Here is a 22,221-nt window from a genome sequence, read left to right as displayed (position 1 = left end):
TAAATAGTCTAAATTATTTAAAGAATTGAGTTAAAGCTAAATATCCTACATATTCTGAATGTCCTTGTCTATTTCTAATATATGTCCTGTATTTCCTGAATAAAAATTACTATATCATTCAAAGCTTGTGTTCTTCTGAATTGTGTTGATGGAAATAAAGTTTTACAGAATGGTTTTGCTCTAACATCATTTCTTAAAATACAACAGAAAGATAAACGTCTTACTATTTAGAAACTTAAGTGGCTTCCTGAATTTCTGACTCTCTCAATACTTAAGCAGATAACTTGAGGTATGTGGACATCCCCCAAACCCCCATGTCATTTCTGTATCACATCATTGTTAGGTCATGGTGATGGCTTGAGGCTTGCTGTTCAGAAATTGGTTTTAGTGAGAAGTTCTAGTATCAAGTGGGATGGTGAGAAAGTGATACTTAAATAGATCAGTATGTTCTAAACTCTCAGATGGAAAAGATACTTCATTTCCTAAAGGTTTCTATCCCCAAATTCGTTTTTGTTTATTTCCTTTGCCACTGTAGTTAAAATGTCATTGTAGTTTTAGTCTGTATACTGTATTGTCTGCCAGGTATGTGTAGTTGTGTTGACTGTTTATTGTTCATGGTACATGTATCAAAAAAAATATGAGTGAACATATTAAGATATATACTGTTATCAAGTATTTCAACCACATAAATTTCAACATAGAGTCTACCTGAGCATTTTCTGTTTTCACGTGCCTTTGAATAGGAAAAATACTCTCCTTTTTTTTTTCCATTTTTAAAAATACGTATTTATTGATTTCCTTTACTAAGAAGGAAACAACAGAACATTAGACTACACTTTCCTTAAAGATAGTTTGTTTTGACAAAACTCAAGTGTCTGACTTCAGTTTTGGGATATACATATTTTTTTAAAAATTGTTTCTTATGCTCTTTTCTTTTTACTCACAGTATATCTCTGTACCGGGGTAATTGCAGACCTATACGATTTGAGCCACCAATGCTGGATTTCCATGAACAGTAAGTTTAAAATTTTCAGACCATAAGTTCTCATTAAACTGTTATGTGTATTTTATGCATGCATTTATCTTGGTTTTTATCTGTATCATCTCTCTGAGAAAGTTACAAAGAAAGTCCAAGAGAAAGTTACAAAGAAAGTCCAAGAAAGCAATGTTGTTGAAGGTGGTTTGAAAATGGGAAGCCAGTATGTTACAAGTCTATCATATAATATTAATTCTTAAAGTTTGAGAGATACCCACCTAATAAATTCCCTGGTTCAAAGGATCTTCTCTTCAGAAACAACATAATACTTCTGGGTTACTTTTGTGATTAGTAATTCATTTCCAGTTATACTATTAAAGATTTTCCATAGGGATATAGAAAGATGTATTATTTATTTATTTGCATGTGCTTTTAACGTACAGACTTTTATACATCACCAAATAAATATCATTATCACTAACCCAAAAGAGCAGACAAAAGAAAATCCCACAGAAAGACATGGTGTACAGAATTGCTTCCTCAAACCACATTTCTGGCTTCTCTTCTACCTCTGAGTCTCAGGTTTTGCACATCTCAGATACATTAAGAAAAGACAGGTCTTCACCTGTATTTGGTTCTAATCTAATTCAGCAAGTAGATAAAGAGAACTTCTTAGTGATATAACTGCTAGAGCCATGCCATGCCACTCTGGTAAACTAGCAGAAAAAAAAAATATATAAGGGAAGTGGTGGAGAAACTGTATCTAGATCTCTTTGATTCAGTAAGTGAAAATTAAAATTTAATGTTGTCAAAGTTGTAATTAACCATTTTTTTACTAGTAAACACCTTAAGTTCAAATAAATTATTTATAATCTCAAAACCTGGAGTAGTAAATACACTAATTGTATTTGTACAGGACCATGGTGGAATAGCTAGCATAAAAAGCAATATATCTGATAGCAACTTCTATCTTTTAAGACTATATTCCTACAGAGATCATGGATTTTAGGAGTAGGGGTGTAGAGAGAAGTTTGTGTAGTTCTTTGTGCACTTCTAGATGGAATCAGTATTTTAGAATAGTCATTGTGTAAGTAAAATTAACTTTTGGGTGTTAGATTTAAAGACCATAATATTTATATGGGAAACATATCACTATCATTTGTGTCTTACAAAATCGGCTTAAGTGTACAATGTTAAGATTGCAAGGAACATCACAATAATGTGTCGCCCACAGTCTCCTTCTGTCAAATGCAAGATATTTAATGAAACATGGCACATATTTTGATCTCCATGAAAGAGTTCATTATTTTCTAACTACTAGTGAGTTTTCTGTGTATAGTAAAATTCTCTTGGAATATGTTTGCTCGCTCTAGAGTGGCCCAGAACAGAGACTAATGAACTCCATTCTAAGACAAGGGCATGAGCTATATTTCTGGTGCCACCTGAGGGTAAGGAGAGGAGGTCAGTGTACAGCACCAAAATCATTAGTCTCAAACAGCATTCTTACTTGGAAAGCTTAGCAGTAACCACTCTAGAGAGATCTTGTCAAAAGTTACACCCAGCTGTTTTTTACTTTATAATTTGTTTTTTTGAGAGAGTTTTACAGATTTTATATATCACTTGAGATAAAGATATTTTCAGCTATACAAAATGCCTGAGTAGAAATTGGGAATTTCTGTTCCAAATTTCTGAACTCTTTAAATAATACCCTACCCTGGAAATAGGAGAAATTGAGGTAAGGTCATGAAAGATGCTGGACTGGTGGCTTTAACCTTTTTTTGATCATGGATCTCTTGAGGACTAGATGAAAGCTGTGAACCTTTTTCTTCACCTCTCCAAATGCACACAAAGGCACACAGCTTTGCACCTACAGACAGTGTTGTGCATTCAGGTTAAGGGGTTTTCTGGACATCCCTCTCAAAGTCCATACAGGATTCTTCAGAGGTAATGAAGAATTCCTGTTCTAGGCCACAGGTAATAATAAGTCACCACTACAGAACTTACTGGGATTTTGCTTGTTATACTGGCAGTGCATGTCCACTGTAGTAAACTTAGAAATTACTAATCAGGAGAAAGAAGAAAGTAAGAAATTACTAGCAGTCCTGCCATGCAGAAACATTAACATTGAGCTTTTATCCTTCAGGTCCTTCTTCTGTGCATCGTTATTTATTTATTGAGTCACAAAAAAACACAGTGGTATTTTCTGAACATAAACTGTTGTATAACCTGCTTTCTAAACATAACACATTTTGCATTTTTTCATTCTATTGAATTATCTGTTACTTTCTTTTATGTTATTAGGAAACATCAAATTGAATGGATCTATTTATTGTTTTGTGTTGCTTTAAATGTTTAATTCTTATTATCAGTGTTGAAACTAATGATTTAAATACAGCATGACTTTTCTCAGGAGAGAGTCCTAAGAATGGAGTTGTGGGATGAAGTGATACGCAGAATTTAAAGGTTTTCAGTTAATATTTAAGCTAGGGAATAATTTGGTGTCATGAACAAAGAGAAATGATAGGAATACATGAATTAATGTATGACTAGAGAGGAAATAAATGGGATTTTCTTAAGAGACTGGAACTGAAATCTCATGAGAGAAATTGTGAAAGTTTATTGAAGGTGTGCAAATGGACACGTGAACTCCAGTGCAAGCTGGGCTGGGTAATACAGTGAAGAAAATTATTTGAAGCATAGCATGGGCTCTTATTTACAGCACAGGAAGGGAAGATCGTGAGCAAGTGCTGAAGCTTGATGTCCACAGGCAGGCTCTCAGGGAAGATCCTGAGGAAGCAGAGCAGTTGCAGATCCATCTGTTGTTTCAAGTCTCCTAGCTCAGGCAAGGGCTAAGTTCTCTTTGAAAGGGCTTCCAACTAGCTAAGACAAGCTACCTAATCTCTCTTTTAATTAATTTAAAGCCAACTGATTATACCTGCAGAATCCCTTCCCAGCGGCACCAACATTAGTGTCTGAGTGAATAACTGGGAGAAGTTACTGTATGCTACAGAATGTAACTGCCTCCCTTCCATGTTCCAGCTCTCAGGAGAGAGCATCACACATAATCCACCCTAGGCAGTAATGTATTAGGGAATTCTGGGAACTCTAGTTCAGCCCACTCAAGTCGATAGACCACAGAGCTGCCACATGGATGTAAGCAGAGAGGTCCCTAAATTTAGAACTTCAACCCTGGAAGATCACAGGCAATGTGATTGGAAGGATTTATTTGCCTAGCCATTTTCGAGCTAAGTTTCTTTTTATTAAAATTGAAAGTAGAAATTCTAGTTCAAAGAAAGTGAGGTTGTGCAAAAGGTGAATTATTGGTAGGTTAGGAAGTAACAGATTGCCAAAGGAAATCACTTCATGAAAGTAAGTGGTCTTTTTAAGCTCTAGCCATGTTGTACCTACTTTGAGTCTCTGCTCTAAAAAGAATTGTATGGATGCTTTCATATAAACAAAAAAAATGAAGAAGAAAGAATAGGTAATGAATGTACTCTTAAGGTAAATTCAATAATTAAGATTTTTGCCATATTCATATTTTTGTCAATTTTAAATCATTTGAAAGCAGACACAATAACATTTTATTCCTATATTCTTCAGCACACTTCTGTATGTAAGGACATTCTACATAACTACACTACTGCTATTCATATTGTAAGAAAATTAACAATAATTACAGAATGCCTTTATTCCCTCTGTTTTGGTCAGTACTTCAGTTATTTGGTTCTAAGTGATGGAAATCTGATTGAAACTAGATGAGGCAAAAATGAACCTATCTTGGGAGGGATACTGACTCAGTACTGATGACATCACATGTGAAGAGGGTACAGAAAGGTTTATTCTACTCACAGAATAAAGCATTCTGGGGAGAGCTTGGTGGGCTCCCAAGCAAGTCTGAAAAATGACCTGAGAGAGCAGAGAGAGGAGACCGGCTTGACTTTTATTGTGGTTGGGGCAGACTTGGAAAGTTTGAACTCATGGCATCTAAGAGCAAGAGTACAGGCTCTCTTATCGGCTTGCCCAGTTGTGGCATATAAAATGAGGGGACGTTATGGGGCTTAAAAACTGTCAGTAATCAAACATCAAAAATGGAATCAGTCTTCATTACTCATGACCTATACTAACCTCTGTCTGCACGCTGGTTATTGCTCTAATTGTCTGTTCAGGTGTCTGCTTCCCTTCTAGATCAGGCTGTGAAGAGAATTTATTTATCTTTGTCTCTCTGGCACGTATTTGACACCTAACGCTTATATACAGTACGTTATCTTTAAGTCCAATAAGATTGCCTGTTGATTTCTTCATCTCAATTAAATTAACTTTACATTATCAAGTGTTTTTTGCCAGACTACATTGAACATTTGCTTTACTTTTCTACTTGATCTGGCAGTGCACTGTCTTAATGCCCATGCTATAAATGTTTCATTGACTTGATATGTATAGCAGTAATTTTAGGACTTGAGAAGAATATCCTTAACACTTCATAATATTTTTATCAAAAATTCTAAGTAGACTTATCATTGCTTACTACCTTGACTCATGCACTGAAGTTTTGCTTTATGGTTTTTTTTGGACTATTTCCATACTGCTTGTGGTCTTTTTGCTAAACCAGAAGACACTTATAATTTTAAAACATCCTTTGCAGTATCTGGAAAAACTTACCATTCTAAGTTGCATCTGATGGTCACCCAGGGCTTCCAAAAGAGCTCCAGGCCCTTTAGTGAGGATGCAGCTCTAGGACGTACCCTGGCCCCCTTCTGGACCCCCCTCTGTACTGACTCTTCTCACTACTGTGAGCATCGCTACTGCCCTCTAGAGCTTCTTCCACAGTAAATAAGTTAACTTTCTTTAAAAATAGGCTTTCTTTTATTTATTCTTCTACCCACTTAAGCCTCAATAAATGAAACAAGATGGGATTGGGAGGGAGACAAACCATAAGTGACTCTTAATCTCACAAAACAAACTGAGGGTTGCCGGGGGGAGGGGGTTGGGGAGAAGGGGGTGGGATTATGGACATTGGGGAGGGTATGTGATTTGGTGAGTGCTGTGAAGTGTGTAAACCTGGTGATTCACAGACCTGGGGATAAAAATATATGTATATAAAAAATATATGTTTATAAAAAAAAAAAAAATAGGCTTTCTATGTTTTCATCCATTACATTTAAATTTATTCTTTAATTCTACTACTTTCCCGCTCTCCCTTCCCTGCTTTCTCTCTAACGATTAGTTGGTACAATCTGGGCATGACCACCTCCCCCCATCCCTTTGCACCCCTCTTAGTTATTTATGCCAAGGCTGTTAAATATTTTTCTGTTTCCAAAACAACTCCTTTTTTCAGACATTTATTGCAGACTATGAGAGATGCTTTGGGTGGAAACTTGGTTTACTGAGTTCTTTGGTTTATGTAATTATTAAGTGCAGGAAATCTTGATTTCAAATCTAAAGCTTAAAATGGAGACCTAATTAATGGCTTAAAAAATGGAAGTTATTGAATAGTCTGTTGCTAAAATCAGAGGTCTTTATTTTCAAGTTAAATTCAGTTCTTGAAAGGTGTTTCTTCTAATCATTTTTTTAATATTCGGATAAAATCAAGTAGGTTCTCTTTTCACTTTTTCAGTTTCTAACTGTTCCACCCCCCAATCTCAAGGCCGTCCCCTCCAATCTCAAGGCCATTCCCTCAGCCCTCAATCTCAAATGTGTATAAGAAGATGCTCGAATTTTGTGGTAATTGAGTGGTACAAAGTACTGCATATTGATTCAGCCCAGTTTCCTGCCAGAAGTTCTGTTTCGTAGAGTGCTGTGTCACTGCCATTCATAAGGTTTGTCTGAGGGTAGCTGCTCAGCCATTTCTGCAGCTGTTTCCTGGCATTGCTTTGTCTTTCTGTGGCATGGGAAACTTGCCACTGACCACAGAATTACAGCTTACTTTCTATGCTCGTCTCTAGTTCATAGCTGCTGCTTGCTAATTCTTTTGCACCTCAGACTCTTCTGGAATATGGGCAGTCAGTAGCTGTGCACAAACAGCACAGAGAACAGCCATATCTTTGATTCTGCTTATTTTATCTATAAATAATTCACTCTCCCCTTTGACCCTTCTTCTGTCTTTGGAGGAGTTGACAGTGGAAACAAACAGAACCAGTGCTGCAGGCCATTTGAAAAATCTGTGTTTTATTTTTAAATCTTACCTGTCTAGCCCTGCAGTCACACGTGCTGCTTATGGCAAGCAGAATTCTAAGATGGTCCTCCAAATTCCTGGCCCTCCAAGATGCACACACACCTCCCAATCAAACACGAATCTAGATGTTGCCATAAAGGATTTTGGAAATGTAATTAGGGTCCCAAATCAGTTGACCTTTAAGTTAGGGAGATAATCCAGGGCCCTGAGGTGATGTCATGAGCCCTCAACATTTGTCTGTAGCAGTCGTAGACGGAAATGCAGTGATTTCAAGCATGAGAGGTGTTTGATGCAAGGAAGTTTCTTGTGCTACTTTTGGAATTGAAGAGGGCCATATGGCAAGAGGCTGAGAGCAGCCTCAATATCACCAATAACCTGCATGAGCCTGGAAGAGGACTTTGAGCTTGAGTGAGACCTTGAGCACATTACCCAGGTATGCTGGGCCTGGACTTTGGACTTACAGACTTGTAAGATAATAAATGGTTATCGCTTTAAGCCTCTAAGTTTGTGGTAATTTGTTATGTTGCAGAAAATTAATGCACTGCTTATTTATTTACAAGTAAGCAGACATTAGTACTTGGCCAAAGTTTTCATGGTTTAGTGTGACTTTTCTTTCAAGCATCCCACTTTATCATGGATCTGTTCACATCCTCAGGGGAACTGAGGAGAGGGAGGGCCAGGGGAAGCTGTTTATATGAGGTCTGTTCAAAGAGGCCTCCCTCTGCTTCCTGTGGTGTGGACTGCCCAGAGCTACAGGAAGCCTGCTCTGTCTGAGCCCACATAGCTAGAGTAGCCTCCTGACACCCTTCCTGAGATCTTTCTTCTGTTCCTCTTACTCCAGACCTCTTTGAAAAACAGAAGTAGATAACCCTTCTCCTCTGAACAAAAGTTCATTTCTGTAGTGTGTGACCAGGGCCTTTGCTCTTTGATCCCTAGAAAAAAGGGCAAGGCCAGCCTCAGCAGCACTGCACACCAAGCATTCTGATCCACTCCCTGCTTCCAGGCTCCAAATACCTCCAAGCTACTTACTTACCCTGTGGTCACCTCCTGAGCAGGCCGTCTCCAGTCCTGTCTTCTCGAAGGATTCCCCAGACTACCTGTCCATCTTATACTCTGTCTTCTTTATCTTAACTGAGATTGATTATTACTAAGGCCACAGGAGGGAAAACATTATGTAAGTCAAATTTATAGGGAGGTGAATGACTGTTGCCAGTTCGCTTACAGAACACTTGAATTGTGAAAGAGCGTATTTATTGAAGAAAGCATGTTAGTGGTAAACTTTTAGGATGTAAAGCCATTTTTATTTCTGTGTACTGTTATTCTATGTCTATGTAAAGCTTGAGGAAAAAGAATTTTATCTTCCATGCTATCTTTATACAGCTTCTTCCTACAGCATCGTGCCCCAAATTTGAGGCCCCAGCAGGATGTACACTTAACTACACTACTTTCATGGTCCTGTGACCTCCAGCCTGAGATTGATGAGCCTGGTTAAGGGGTCTAGCTCCTTTTACTAGAGGCAAGAAGGATTCCACTAAGTTTGAAGAGCTTATGAGGGCACTCAGCTTCCTACTTCCTAACTCTAAATGTGTATTATAAGTCTCTCTCTGGATACCCCTCTGTCCCTGCCTCAGGACGAAGTCCTTGTTCCACCTTTGGGTTTTTTCCCCCCGGTTGGACAGTTAAGCCACAGAAAGATTTTGGACCAAATGGTGGCTGGGCTGTAAGCCATACAGTGATTTTGGACCAGGCTTTTGGTTCCACATCCTTCTGGCTTGTGGCAAGAGGTGGTTAGCATCTGCATTGATGAACTCTCCGAAGGGGAATAAGACTTGGTGTTTAGCCCTTAGAGGTACCAGAAAACATTAACCACAACAAAACTTCATGTCATCATTATAAAGAAATTGTCAGTTGATGTGTAAAATAAACCACATCAAAGACCATTATCAAAACCATTAAAATGTGTTGAATATTCCAAAGACTGTGAATAATTCTTTTTTATGTAACTGGTGAACCTTACACAGGTGAACCTGACTTTCCTGTGTGATATGGAAGAAGAGACTGTTACTCCGTTCTAGAAATGACAAAATGTTTAAAATAGTCCAAGATCAAACTGTAGATAAAGCTGCAGAAGAACTGAGTAAAGTAGTGGTAAATTAGATTTTGATGTCGATTTAGATAATACAGAATATGAAAATCAGGTGAGATAATGTGACTATATTAAGTCAGTTTAAATACATGAAATCTGACCAACTTCTGACTTTAAGCATTTAAGAAAAAAAAAATCTATGAAATCCTAATGAGGAAGTTAGACAAAAACCTATAAGGAAACAGACTGAAATTTCTACTTGGACAATAAAATGACCTTTGAGTTTATTTTTTGTAATGTTTAATTATATTACTTCCCACCCTAAGTTCTGTAATACTCTATTTCGTGTGGCATTTATTAAAGTACTTTAAGTACTTTTAAAAATGAATTCTTGAGGGATCATATTTAATATATGAGACTCACTCTCACTAAATAAGATTGAGCATTATACAGTTATATAAGAATCAGCTCTAATGCATGGGTTTGGATTTATGGCCGGCTCGTCCTGCTGGGCCTTTCATAGTGCCCCATGCCAGAACAAACTGTGGCCCCAAACCATTGCCTGGCCTCTGTGCCATAGCCTGCAAGCACTAAAGCATGCCGCACAGTGAAAAGAAAAAAAGAAGTATCAACCATAAAAATTAGCCAGCATCATTATAAAGCTGGCTCAAATATAGGCCATCAGCAAATACCTTTTGATTCATTGACCTCAAGTAAACAAGTCACATAGCAAAACCATCTTGACTGAAGAAGTCACTCTAAACAAACAAAAAAACCTCTAAAAGCTTTATTCTAGTTTTATATGATGATGCTTAACAATTGAGGGGTAGTGTTACTTTCCAGAGTATTCTCATTACTTTACCATAATGCTGTCTTTACCTTTTTTCATGAAATACACAGAAAAATGCATGATATATATGTGTGTATATATATATATAATGTAGTTTTATATCTGCCACCCCTATAGGTATTATTATATATTCTTAGTTTATGTAATTATTTTTAGTATATGTATTTTAATATATTTTAATATATATATTTAGTATACAAGTATTGTGATATAACTCATTTTTGTCTTTATTGAGATATAGTTGACATGTGACATTGTATAAGTTTAAGGCATACAACATGTTGATTTGATATACTCATATATTGCAAAATGATTACCACTGTAGAGTTAGCTAACACCTTCATCACATCACGTACTTACCACTTCTCTTTTGTTATGAGAATATTGGAGGTTTTAGCAACTTTCAACTATAGAATATAGTATTGACAACTATAATTGCTATGCTGGACATTAGATCCCTAGAACTTACTCATCTTCTAACTAAGAGTTTGTACTCTTTGACCAATATCTCTGTCTTTCTGCACTCCTCTGCCCCTGGTAACTGTTATTTTAAGTCTCTGTTTCTCTGAGTTCAGCTTTTATACATATAAGTGATGCACAGTGTTTGTCTTTCTCTATCTCACTTCATGTAGCATCATGCCCTCAAGGACCACCATGCTGTTGCAAGTGGCAAGATGTCCTTTCTCATAGCCAAATAATATTTCATTCTATATATATATACCATATCTTTATCTGTTCAGATGTGTGTGTGTGTGTGTGTGTATATATATATATATATATATATATATATATATATATATATATATAAATGCATATGTGTAGAGGCACCTGCATAAGTCAGTTGGTTAACCATCTGACTCATGAGATCAAGCCCCAAGTCGGGCTCTACCCTGGGCATGGAGCCTGCTTAAGATTCTCTCTCTCTCCCCCTCTCCCTCTGTCTCCCACCCCACTCACACACTCTCTCTCTAAAAAAAAGGTTTAATTAAAAAATAAATGCATGTATGTAAATCATGCCTGATACTGATAATTCTAATTCATATTTTCCCAACACAGATCCAAAGTCATAGAGTTCTTCCTCATTTTTCCCATTTTGTGCCTGCATCTCACTGCATACCCCCAAATAATTGGTAGAATATTACCTTTAAATACTTGGTAAAGTTTGCCAGTAGAATGTACTCCTGGACTGGAATTTTGTTTTGGTAAGGTTTTAAATTGTGAATTTAATTTCTTTAATAGTTTTTTGTTTCATTTTAAGTGTGGAGCCCAGTATGGGGCTTCAGCTTAGAACCCTGAGATCAAGACCAGAGCTGAGATCAAGAGTTGGACACTTGGGGTACCTGGGCAGCTCAGCCATTAAGCAGCTGCCTTCAGCTTAGGTCATGATCCCAGGGCCCTGGGATTCAGCCGTGCATCAGGCTCCCTGCTCAGTGGGAAGCCTGCTTCTCCCTCTCCACTCCCCCTGCTTGTGTTCCCTTTCTCGCTGTGTCTCTCTCTGTCAAATAAATAAGTAAAATCTTTAAAAATAAAATAAAACCTAGATTAAAAAAAAAAGAAGAGTTGGACACTTAACTGACTGCGCCATCCATGTGCTCCTTTAATAGTTTTATTTTTGTAGTGCTTACATATATTTTTTTTAATTTAGCAGTTTTGGTAAGCTATGTTTTTCCAGGAGTTTGGCAGTTTCAGGATAATTTCCCAACTTACTAACATAAAGTTGCTAATATCATTCTATGATTGTTTTAATACCTGCAGCATCTATAGCTGTAACTCCTGTCATTGCTGATATTGATATTTTGTGCCATCTTTTTTTTCTTTCTCAGTTTTGTCAGGTAGTTATCAACTTACTAGTTTTTTACTCCCAAGATGTGTGAACTTAGGATTTCATAGATCATCTCTATTTTAATGTTTTACTACATTGATTTCCACTCTTATTTTAACATTTCTTTCTTTGGACTTTCTTTAAATTTAATTTGATATTCTTTATCTAATGAATAAATGAAACAAGATGGGATCAGGAGAAGACAAACCATAAGAGACTCTTAATGTCACAAAACAAACAGGGTAGCTGGGGGGTAGGGGGGTAGAGAGAGGGTGATGGGGTTATGGATGTTGGGGAGGGTATGTGCTATGGTGAGTGCTGTAAAGTGTGCAAACCTGGCGATTCACAGACCTGTACCCCTGGGGCTAATAATGCATTCATTATATGTTTATAAAAAATAAAAAATAATTATTAAAAAAAAGAATAAAGGCAAGAAGAACATATGATCTTGTCAGTAAATACACACACACAAATAATTTGAACATACATCCTTTCAGGGCGCCAGAGTGGCTCAGTTGGATAAGCAGCTGCCTGCAGCTCAGGTCATGATCTCAGAAGCCTGGGATCAAGTCCTCCATTCAGCTCCCTGCTCAGTGAGGAAGACTCCTCCCTTCTCCCTCTCCCTCTGCCTGCTGCTCCCCCTGCTTGTACTCTCTCTCTCTGTCAAGTAAATAAAATCTTTTTAAAAAAGAAAAAAATCCTTTAGGATAATAACACTCAAAAAACTAAGAATAGAAGAGAATTTCCCTAACCTGATAAAGAACACCTATGAAAGTCCCACAGCTAACAATATATTCATGAAAGACTGAAAAATTCCCCCTACATCAAGAACAGGGCAGTTTCGCAAGAAGAAGGAGCAAAAGATACCCAGACTGGAAAGGAAAAAGGAAGACCATCTCTATTTTTGGATGTTGTACTCTTATATATGGACAATTAAAAGCAATCCACTTAAAAAAATTAGAATAAGTGAGTTCAGCAGGGTTACAGGATATAAGATCAGTATGCAAAGTAAATTATATTTCTATACACTAGTAATGAGCAATTTAAAAATAAGAAAACAGTTCCATTTGTAGTAACTCAAAAAGAGTAAAATACTTAGATATAAATTTAACAGAAGTAATACAAGACCTGTATACTAAAAACAACAAACCATTGTCAAAAGAAATTAAAGAACTAAATAAATGGAAGCCATTTTTTTATTCATAGATCAGAAGATACAAATAAAGATGGCGATACTCCCTAAAGTGATCTATGAATTTAGCACAAATCCCAACTGACATTTTTCTAGAAATGGACAAGCTGATCTTAAAATTCACATGAAATAAGAGGGAACCAGAGCAGCCATTGTTTTAAAAGGAGACCAACAGGAGAGAACTTCCAGTGCCCAATATCAGAAGCTTTCTTTTTTTTTTTTTTTTAAGATTTTATTTATTTATTTGACAGACAGCAATCACAAGTAGGCAGAGAGGCAGGCAGAGAGAGAGGAGGAAGCAGGCTCCCTCTGAGCAGAGAGCCCTATGCGGGGCTTGATGCCAGGACCCCAGGATCATGACCTGAGCCGAAAGCAGAGGCTTTAACCCACTGAGCCACTCAGGCGCTCCCCAATATCAGAAACTTTCTTGACTAAGCTTTAGTCAAGACACTATGACACTGCCGTAAGGAAATACATAAATAAATGGAATAAAATTTAGATCCCAGAAATAGAACTTCACATTTATTGCCGATTGATTTTGATAAGGATGCCAAAACAATTAAGTAGATATAGTCTTTGCAACAAATGGTGCTGGGACAATTGATATCCACATTGTATAAGGAACTCTTGCAATGCCTTTAATTTTACTCTGTGTTTAATTAAGTACAGGGTTTCCTTATCTCTCCTGTTGACACTTCATAAACGCTTTCAATTAAGAATTAGTTTATATTTGAAGTGCCTGGGTGGCACAATCAGTTAAGCCTCCCACTCTTGGTTTGTGCTCAGGTCACAATCTCAGGTCATGAGATCAAGCTCTGGGTTGGGCTGCTTGCTGAGTGCAGCCTGCTAAAGTTTCTCTTCTCTCCTTCTGCTTCCGCCCACCCCATGCATGTGCATGCACTCTCAAGTCTTAAAAGAAAAAGAATTAATTTGCCTTTTTAAAGTTTGGATTTTACCCATTCATTTTATCCACACTCTAAATATTACTAAATATTCTTCTAAATATTACCATTTCTAGTTGTGCCGTATCTATCTGCTTCTCTCTTTTTTTAAGCTCTTTTGAAATATTCTAAATATATATCTGCATTTTCTTGCTGAATTCTCAACTAACTTGTCTGATCTTCCAAGTCACTAATAGTTTTTTATCCACCTTTATACATTGTATTTTTTTTTAAGATTTTATTTATTTATTTGAGAGAGAGACAGTGAGAGACAGCATGAGCAAGGAGAAGGTCAGAGAGCGAAGCAGACTCCCCATGGAGCTGGGATCCTGATGTGGGACTCGATCCCGTGATTCCGGGATCATGACCCGAGCCGAAGGCAGTCCAACCAACTGAGCCACCCAGGTGTCCCTATACATTGTATTTTTATACTAATATTTTCTTTTTTCTATATGGTTTTTTACCTCCTTTTACTAATGTCTTGCCATATCTCCTTAAATATATCACATTGTGCTTATTTTTAGTTCTTGGTTCAACTTTTCCAACTTCAAGTGCGTATTATTCAGAACTTACCAAGTTATATATATACTATGACCACAACCAGCCCCAAAGTCTTAGTGGGATATAGACTAATCAGCACGCCTATCTGAGAAATGCCATTTCTTGGAACAATGTACAAGAGCAAAGAGTAAAAGATAACTTTTAAAATTTAATGTTATATGTCACTTTTGCTTACATTTCACTGGCCAAAGAAAATCTTACAGGCAAGCCTAATGTTAAAGTGGAGAAGTATAATCCTCTCACAGGTTCTGTCAGCAGATTGGGAACATTACAGTTTACCACAACATGGTATATTTTCTGATTGATTATACCCCTTACAGATCATGTTATTTTGATGTGTGAACTTAAGAGTTCCGCTTGCATTCATCTTGTAATGCATATTGAGGAAAGGCAGAATACCACACCTTTTGGTTCTTGTCTCCTGTGAATTAAAGAAGGAAGATGATCCCCAAGGAAGGAGGATCCAGTTCCACACTCACATATGTGTAAAAACTGTTATTTGTCCTGTATTGGCCACCACTCTGTCTGACAGGCAGAAGCATCTGTATGGAGGTGTCTTCCTAAACTGTAATCAAACAGTCTTGGTCTTTGGAGGACCAAAGAGAGGACTTAGAGGTTGGTATGCTCCAGGGTAGTTGATTATCAGCTTCTTATCTCTGTAAGGCCCACCCTCTGCTGTTCTAGTTTGAGGGCACAGGGTCCGATTGTCCCAAGACAAGCAGGGAAGGAAATGGAGAATGAAATTTTGAAGACTTCCTATCCCCTAGCCTCTCATTGTCAGCTTAGACTGTTTTTTGTCCCTTGCTTTTTCCCCACTTTCCAGTTCAAGGCAACCTTTTGTTCCCCCAAGGGTTTCTTACTGTTTCTTAGTTAATACTTGGGATCAGTACCTTTCTCTAGCTTCTACATTTTTCCAGCATTGTTTGTGTATGTATGGGGATGGGGTGCTTGAGGAGAGCAGTAGCAGCAATAAAATAAAAATGTGGACCAGAATGGTTGCCTGAGGAGAGGACCTTGTGAAAGAAACTGTATTTGAATTAGAAAATGAGAATTTGGATTGGCATAGAGGATAGAGAGGAAAACACAGAACAAAGAAATAGGTAAAGGCATGAGGGCCTGGCACATGAGACCAGCCTGAGCCAGGTTGGAAAGCTGTGAAAACATAAGGCATTAGTTTCTTGTTTAGGTTGATTGATGTCAGGTTGAGGAGAACCTTCATTTCCACTGGTGAGGGGTGTGGGGGGATGCAGCTCACCCACGAACCCTCTTACCAAGTGCCTGTGCTAGATAATATGGAGACCACACGGTGCATATATAATGTAACCTTTGTCCAAAGTAGTACTGATAATCTTGTTGAGGAAGTAAGACTGGTGCCAATTAAATGATTAGAGAGCATAGAAGAAGTGTAATTTTTATGCAGAATTCTCTAATGCTGTATGAGTCCGGAGGCCTGTACAACTAAGATTAGCTGTGTACGTACTTAATGGACTACATAACTGGGGAGATTTCACTTTTGAGACAAACTATAATGTGGATGCCAAGGAGAACATTAAAATGCATCTGTGGATATCAGACCACTCAGTTTGTGGTTTATGTTATTCCTATGAGAGGAGACAATTTAGTATAATGGGTTAGAACATGGACTAAAGCCAGGTGGCCTGGATTCAAACTTAGATTCCAAGTGTGACTTTGGATAAGTTAAATAACTTTTCTGTGCCTCAGTGTCCTCATTTATAAAATGAGGACAATAATACCCCCTAACTCATAAAGCAGATCTGCTCATATAACTTTGCCACTCAGTTTCTCCTAAACTGAAGAGTGTGTATCGTGGAATTTGGGGAGAAGAGAACATGATTCAGAATTAGTAGGAAAGCAAGGCAGTATTACAGAAAGCAATGAAAGGATCTGACCATTTTGTTTCCTGCCTGCTTCCTCACTAGACTGTAAGCTTCCTTCAGGCAGAGATTTGCTTCATCATATCCCAGCTCCTGGCTCAGTATGTGACATAAAATTGGCACTTCTATACATTTGCTGAATGCATTTTCATTTGTAATTTTAAATATAAACCAATTTAATAAATTGTTTATATGTTTGGATGTATATTTGTCTAATGGCTTTGATATTTAATTTTTTAACTAGGAATCTATGAAGTATTTGTGACAGGTTTTTATTGTTGTGTTTTTTGTTTTTTGTTTTTGCTTTTACAGGCCAGTTGGAATGCCAAAAATGGAAAAAGTTTACTTACATAATCCTAGTTCTGAAGAAACTATTACTTTAGTATCAATATCTGCTACAACATCACATTTTCATGCATCATTTTTTCAAAATAGGGTAAGTATTTCTACAATAAATGTTTCCCTTAAGTTTGAAATAATAATAAGTCCAGTGGGCTCTTTGCTCAGAGTATCATAAAGCTATTAATACGTCAGCTGTGCTGAGTCCTTGACTGGAATCTCAGGGAAAATCCACTTCCCAACTCATTGAAATTTTTGGCAGAATTCAGTTCCTATGCTTATAGAATTGAGGTCCCCATTTCATTGCTGTCTCTTGGCCAGGGACCTCTCTCATTTCCCTAGGGTGCCCACATTGCTTGTCACCACCCTCAGGCCAGGAGTAATGCATCATATCTCCCTCATGCTTCAGGTTTCTTTGGCTTCCTCTTCTGCCACCAGTGGAGAAAATTCTGCCTTAATCGTATCATCAGACCAGGACTACCTGGATAGTCTCCTTTTTGATGAACTAACTAGTTAGTGTCAACTAACTAAATTTTTGATGAACTAACTAGTTAGTTAGTGTCAACTAACTAAAATGACCTCAGTTACATTTGCAAATTCCCCTTTATTGTGTAATATAAATAACCACAGGTGTGATATCTCCTCGTAGTCATAATCTCAGAGATTAGGGCAGGAAATTTGGGGGCTGTTTTAGAGTTCTGTCTATTACAAGTATCCTCTGAAATTTAATTTTATAATCATTTTTGTAGATAGTATGCAAACTTGTAATTTAAAAAATATATATTTGACTGAAAACTTGAGCCTTCAAAAAAATTTTGAATTTGAGACAGTGCACACATTAAGCTTTAACAGATAGGCTGCTAAAATAACTAATAGATGAGCTTCCAAAAAAGCTAAATAACAAGCATCAGAGGGAGATAAGTGAGTGGAACTTAATTTCATCTTCCCAGAGTTTCCACTGACTCCTTTGAAGAGATAGGACCAAATAAAAAGGATCTTTTTTTAAAGTAGCTAAAATTATAGAATTTATTTAGATATTACATTTCTCCTTTCAAAATCCTATTTCATCATATGTTGTTCTTAGCTAGCAACTTCTGGAGTAAGGAATTTTGGCTTTTTTTAAATTTCAAAGTATTAGCAGGGAACTGATGAGTTAGCATGTTACTTTCAGTAATAAAAATTTTATTTTTGTGGTTCTCATGGAAGAAGTCCCTTTTTCGAAGGTATTTCTTAAATTTCCCTGAAGTTATTTTTTTGTTGTTACTTAAAAGATGTTTTCAGAGCTTTTAAAACATGCTGATGTTCTCAAATAATAGAGTGACTGTGCTGGGGAGAGATTTACATATTCATCTAGTCCAGTATCCTCATTATACAAAGGAAGACAGAGCTCAATTTCAGAAGGGTTTGCCCCTGTCATGCAGTTAATGATAAGACCCAAGATGAGTGTCTATGTGTTCTATTGGCCTACCCAGCGATTTGTATCATATTAGGCTATGAGATGTATATGCTACCACCTGTGTATAGAGGTGCACTTATGTGTAAATGTAACCACCCAACTTCCGGGAATGGCCAATGTGCAGAGACTTGTTTGTTGAGTTAAAGAGCAAAATAGTGAAGTGAAAATGGAAACAGCTTAAAAATAGTTCACAACAGCAGTACGGATTTTATTTTTAACTCGTTAGCATTCTCTGCTAATTCAAGCAATGTTTTCTTGTTTCAAAATGCCTGAGCTTCACCCTTGTTAAAGGCCAGGGTTTTCACTTTTTTCATGTTTCTATCATAAGACAAAGACTAGACCAAGAATAACAAATAAAGATTGCTTACAGGGACCATATAAATAATGTAAATGAGAGAAGTGGGCCACGTGGAATGAGGGTGACTGGAGAACATGTGGCCAGTCTAAAGGGATCAGCCCGCACTCAGGTCCAGCCAGTGGTTAACCAGGTGGGAATGTAAGCCCATCCATGGTTCTTCTTATGTTCCAAAAAGAATCAGAAGGAGGAATTTTATATGATATCTTCCAGCTTTTACACATTGAAAATGTATTCAGTTTTAAAAAGACAGATGGTGTAGACCAAACGAAATAAACTAACGGCCACTAGCTTGACATTTCCAAACTAGACTCTCCCAGGACTTATTTCTACACATGAATTTTATGCAGAGAGAAGTGTTTTTCTGAAAATTCCTCAAAAGATAAAGTAAATCTGTATGTTAGTCAAAGGATAAGTTAAAAATCATACTTGTTTTCCATTGTCAGGAGGTGAAATTAAACAAAAATTATCTATACCTACCAAAATCTACAGCTGAATCACCTAGATTTAGTTTCAGAAGAAGATAGCCAAAGTCTATGCTGTCTTCTCTTTCTTCTTCTTCTTCTTGGTTTCCATCTTAATTTCCTGAAGTAAGGTGTGGACTCCAGCAGCCGAATAATGGGGGGGAGAAATGGAATGAATTCTTGGGGGGAAGAAATAACCTTATTTCCCCTTTACTTCAATGTTATGCCTGCATTAAGAGCCTTTGGTGAAAGATGAAAAGAGTCTTCTCATGTCCAGGAGGGCAGACCCTTTCTGAAATTTCAAAATTTCTGGTCAGATCTTACATCCTTGAAAATAGAACATTTCCTATAACTCACTTAAGTTTTCAGTTATTTACCAGGATCATCTCTATATTAACTAACCAATAGGAAATAGAGAAAAGAGTAGTTATTTTTCTAAAAGGCCGGTTTTATATAACCATATAATAACCCACAGGCAAATAGCCCCCTTAGTAAGGTCTTTTTTTAACCTGAAAATCAAGAAGAATAAGGGTAGTGAAGAATGTGGTTGTGTGACAATTTGTTTTTCTGTATGTGACTTCCAATAATTAATTACATTACTTGTTATTACCTGTTAATTAACTATAATTGTCTAGTTAATTATACTTACGATTTAAAATTCCATAATATGGGCGCCAGGGTGGCTCAGTGGGTTGGGCCGCTGCCTTCGACTCGGGTCGTGATCTCGGGGTCCTGGGATCGAGTCCCACGTCAGGCTCTCTGCTCAGCAGGGAGCCTGCTTCCTCCTCTCTCTCTGCCTACTTGTGATCTCTCTCTGTCAAATAAATAAATAAAAGCTTTAAAATAAATAAATAAATAAATAAAATTCCATAGTATTATTACCACAATTTAAACCTATCCATCTTTCATGACTATATTGTATATTGGCCATAAAACATGTAATACTAAAAAGAAACATGTAATACATGTTTTGTATCAAAGAATACAGATTTTTTTAATACTGTATATAATAGTCTAATTTGGATTATGATAAGAATTATAAAAAGGTAGTTCCTTACAGACATAGGTAAGCAACACAAATTATTTTTTCCTTGATTGTCTAGAACCTTTTGATTGATTAAATTTTCACATAATTTGAAGATTAAGAAAACATTGTTTCAATCTCAGACTAAAAATGTTTTAGCCCACATATTTTACTATTCCTAATATAATCTCTTCTCATGGGTTGAAGGTCTTAATGAATTTTTTATCTAATGAATGATTTTATATAACTCATTTAGCACAATGCCCTCAGGGTCCATCCATATTGTTACAATGGCAGAATTTCCTTTTTTCTCATGGCTGAATAATATTCCATGGGGGGAATGTTTGTGTGTATATCATATCATTTTTTCCTATTTACCTGTTGATAGACATTTGGCTATTGTGAATGATGGTGCAGTAAACATGGGAGTGCTTATATCTCTTCACTATCCTGTTTTCATTTCCTTTGGATAAATACCCAGAAGTAGGATTGCCAGATCATATGGTTGTTCTTGTTTTTAATTTTTTGAGGAACCTCCATATTGTTTTGAACCAATTTACATTCCCACCAACAGTGTACAGGATTCCCTTGTGTCCACATCTCATCAACACTTGTTTTCTCAATGATAGCCATTCTAACAGTTATGGAGTGATACCTCATTGTGATTTTCATTTGCATTTCCCTGATGATTAGAATTGTTGAACTTCTTTCTGTATACCTGTTGGCTATGTCTTCTTTGGGAAAATATCTGTTCAGTTACTCTGCCCATTTTACTTATTTTATTGTGTTATGTTAGTCACCATACAGTACATCATTTTTGATGTAGTGTTCCATTCATTGTTTGCTTATAAACACCCAGTGCTCCATCCATGCCCTCCTTAATTCCCATCACCAGGCTTACCCATTCTCCCACCCACTATCTTCTAAAACCCTCAGTTTGTTTCCCAGAGTCCGTCGTCTCTCATGGGTCATCTCCCACTCCAATTTCTCTCCCTTCAATTTTCCCTTCTCCTGTTGTCCTCCATGCTATTCCTTATGCTCCACAAATAAGTGAAACCATATAATAATTGACTTTCTTTGTTTGACTTATTTCACTTAGATAATGTCCTCCAGTCCCATCCATGTTGATACAAAAGTTGGGGTATTCATCTTTTCTGTTGGCTGAGTAATAGTCCATTGTTTATATGGGCCACATCTTCTTTATCCATTCATCTGTTGAAGGGCATCTTGGCTCTTTTCCACATTTTGGCTATTGTGGACTTTATTGCTGTGAACATTGGGGTTCATTTGGCCCTTCTTTTCACTATAATCTGTATCTTTGGGGTAAGAACCCAATAGTGCAATTGCTGGGTCATAGGGTAGCTCTATTTTTAATTTTTTGAGGAACCTCCACACTCTTTTCCAAAGTGGCTGCACCAGTTTGCATTTCTACCAACAGTGTAAGAAGGTTCCCCTTTCTCTACAACTTCTCCAACATTTGTTGTTTCTTGACTTCTTGATTCTTGACATTCTAACTGGTATAAGGTGGTATTTCAGTGTGATTTTGATTTGAATTTCCCTGACATCTAATGATGATGAACACTTTTTCACGTGTCTGTTAGCCATTTGTATGTCTTCTTTGGAGAATTGTCTGCTCATGTCATCTAACCATTTTTTAACTTGATTATCTGGTTTTTGGGTGGTGAGTTTGAGAAGTTCTTTATAGATCTTGGATATCAGCCCTTTGTCTGTAGTGTCGTTTGCTAATATCTTCTCCCATTCCGAGGTTTGCCTCTTAGTTTTGTTGACTATTTCCTTTGCTGTGCAGAAACGTTTTATTTTGATGAAGTCCCCAAAATTCATTTTCACTTTTGTTTCCTTTGCCTTTGGAGACGTGTCTTGAAAGAAGTTGCTGTGGTTGATGTTGAAGAGGTTACTGCCTATGTTCTCCCCTAGGATTTTGATAGAATCCTGTCTCACATTGAGGTCTTTCATCCATTTCGAGTTTATCGTTGTGTATGGTGTAAGAGAATGGCCCCGCTTCATTCTTCTGTATATAGCTGTCCAATTTTCCCAGCACCATTTATTGAAGAGACTATCTTTGTTCCT

The 22,221-nt window shown here is 37.0% G+C and overlaps 1 protein-coding gene and 1 non-coding gene across 2 annotated transcripts in view; both read left to right on the top strand.

Moving 5' to 3' along the window:
• The window catches only part of TMEM131 (transmembrane protein 131), a 214,486-nt gene that overhangs the window by 92,548 nt on the left and 99,717 nt on the right, over positions 1-22,221 (top strand). The window contains exons 4-5 of the mRNA XM_059134680.1: positions 947-1,015; positions 16,808-16,931. Coding sequence (XP_058990663.1) covers positions 947-1,015; positions 16,808-16,931 — 193 coding nt within the window. The remainder of the gene's footprint in view (positions 1-946; positions 1,016-16,807; positions 16,932-22,221) is intronic.
• On the top strand, positions 9,710-9,844 carry LOC131808739 (small nucleolar RNA SNORA42/SNORA80 family). Its single transcript, XR_009344938.1, has one exon. It is a non-coding gene; the product is annotated as a small nucleolar RNA SNORA42/SNORA80 family (small nucleolar RNA).

Source organism: Mustela lutreola, chromosome 9 (assembly GCF_030435805.1).
Source record: "Mustela lutreola isolate mMusLut2 chromosome 9, mMusLut2.pri, whole genome shotgun sequence".
NCBI lineage: Eukaryota > Metazoa > Chordata > Mammalia > Carnivora > Mustelidae > Mustela > Mustela lutreola.
This window is presented reverse-complemented; position numbering and strand designations above follow the sequence as displayed.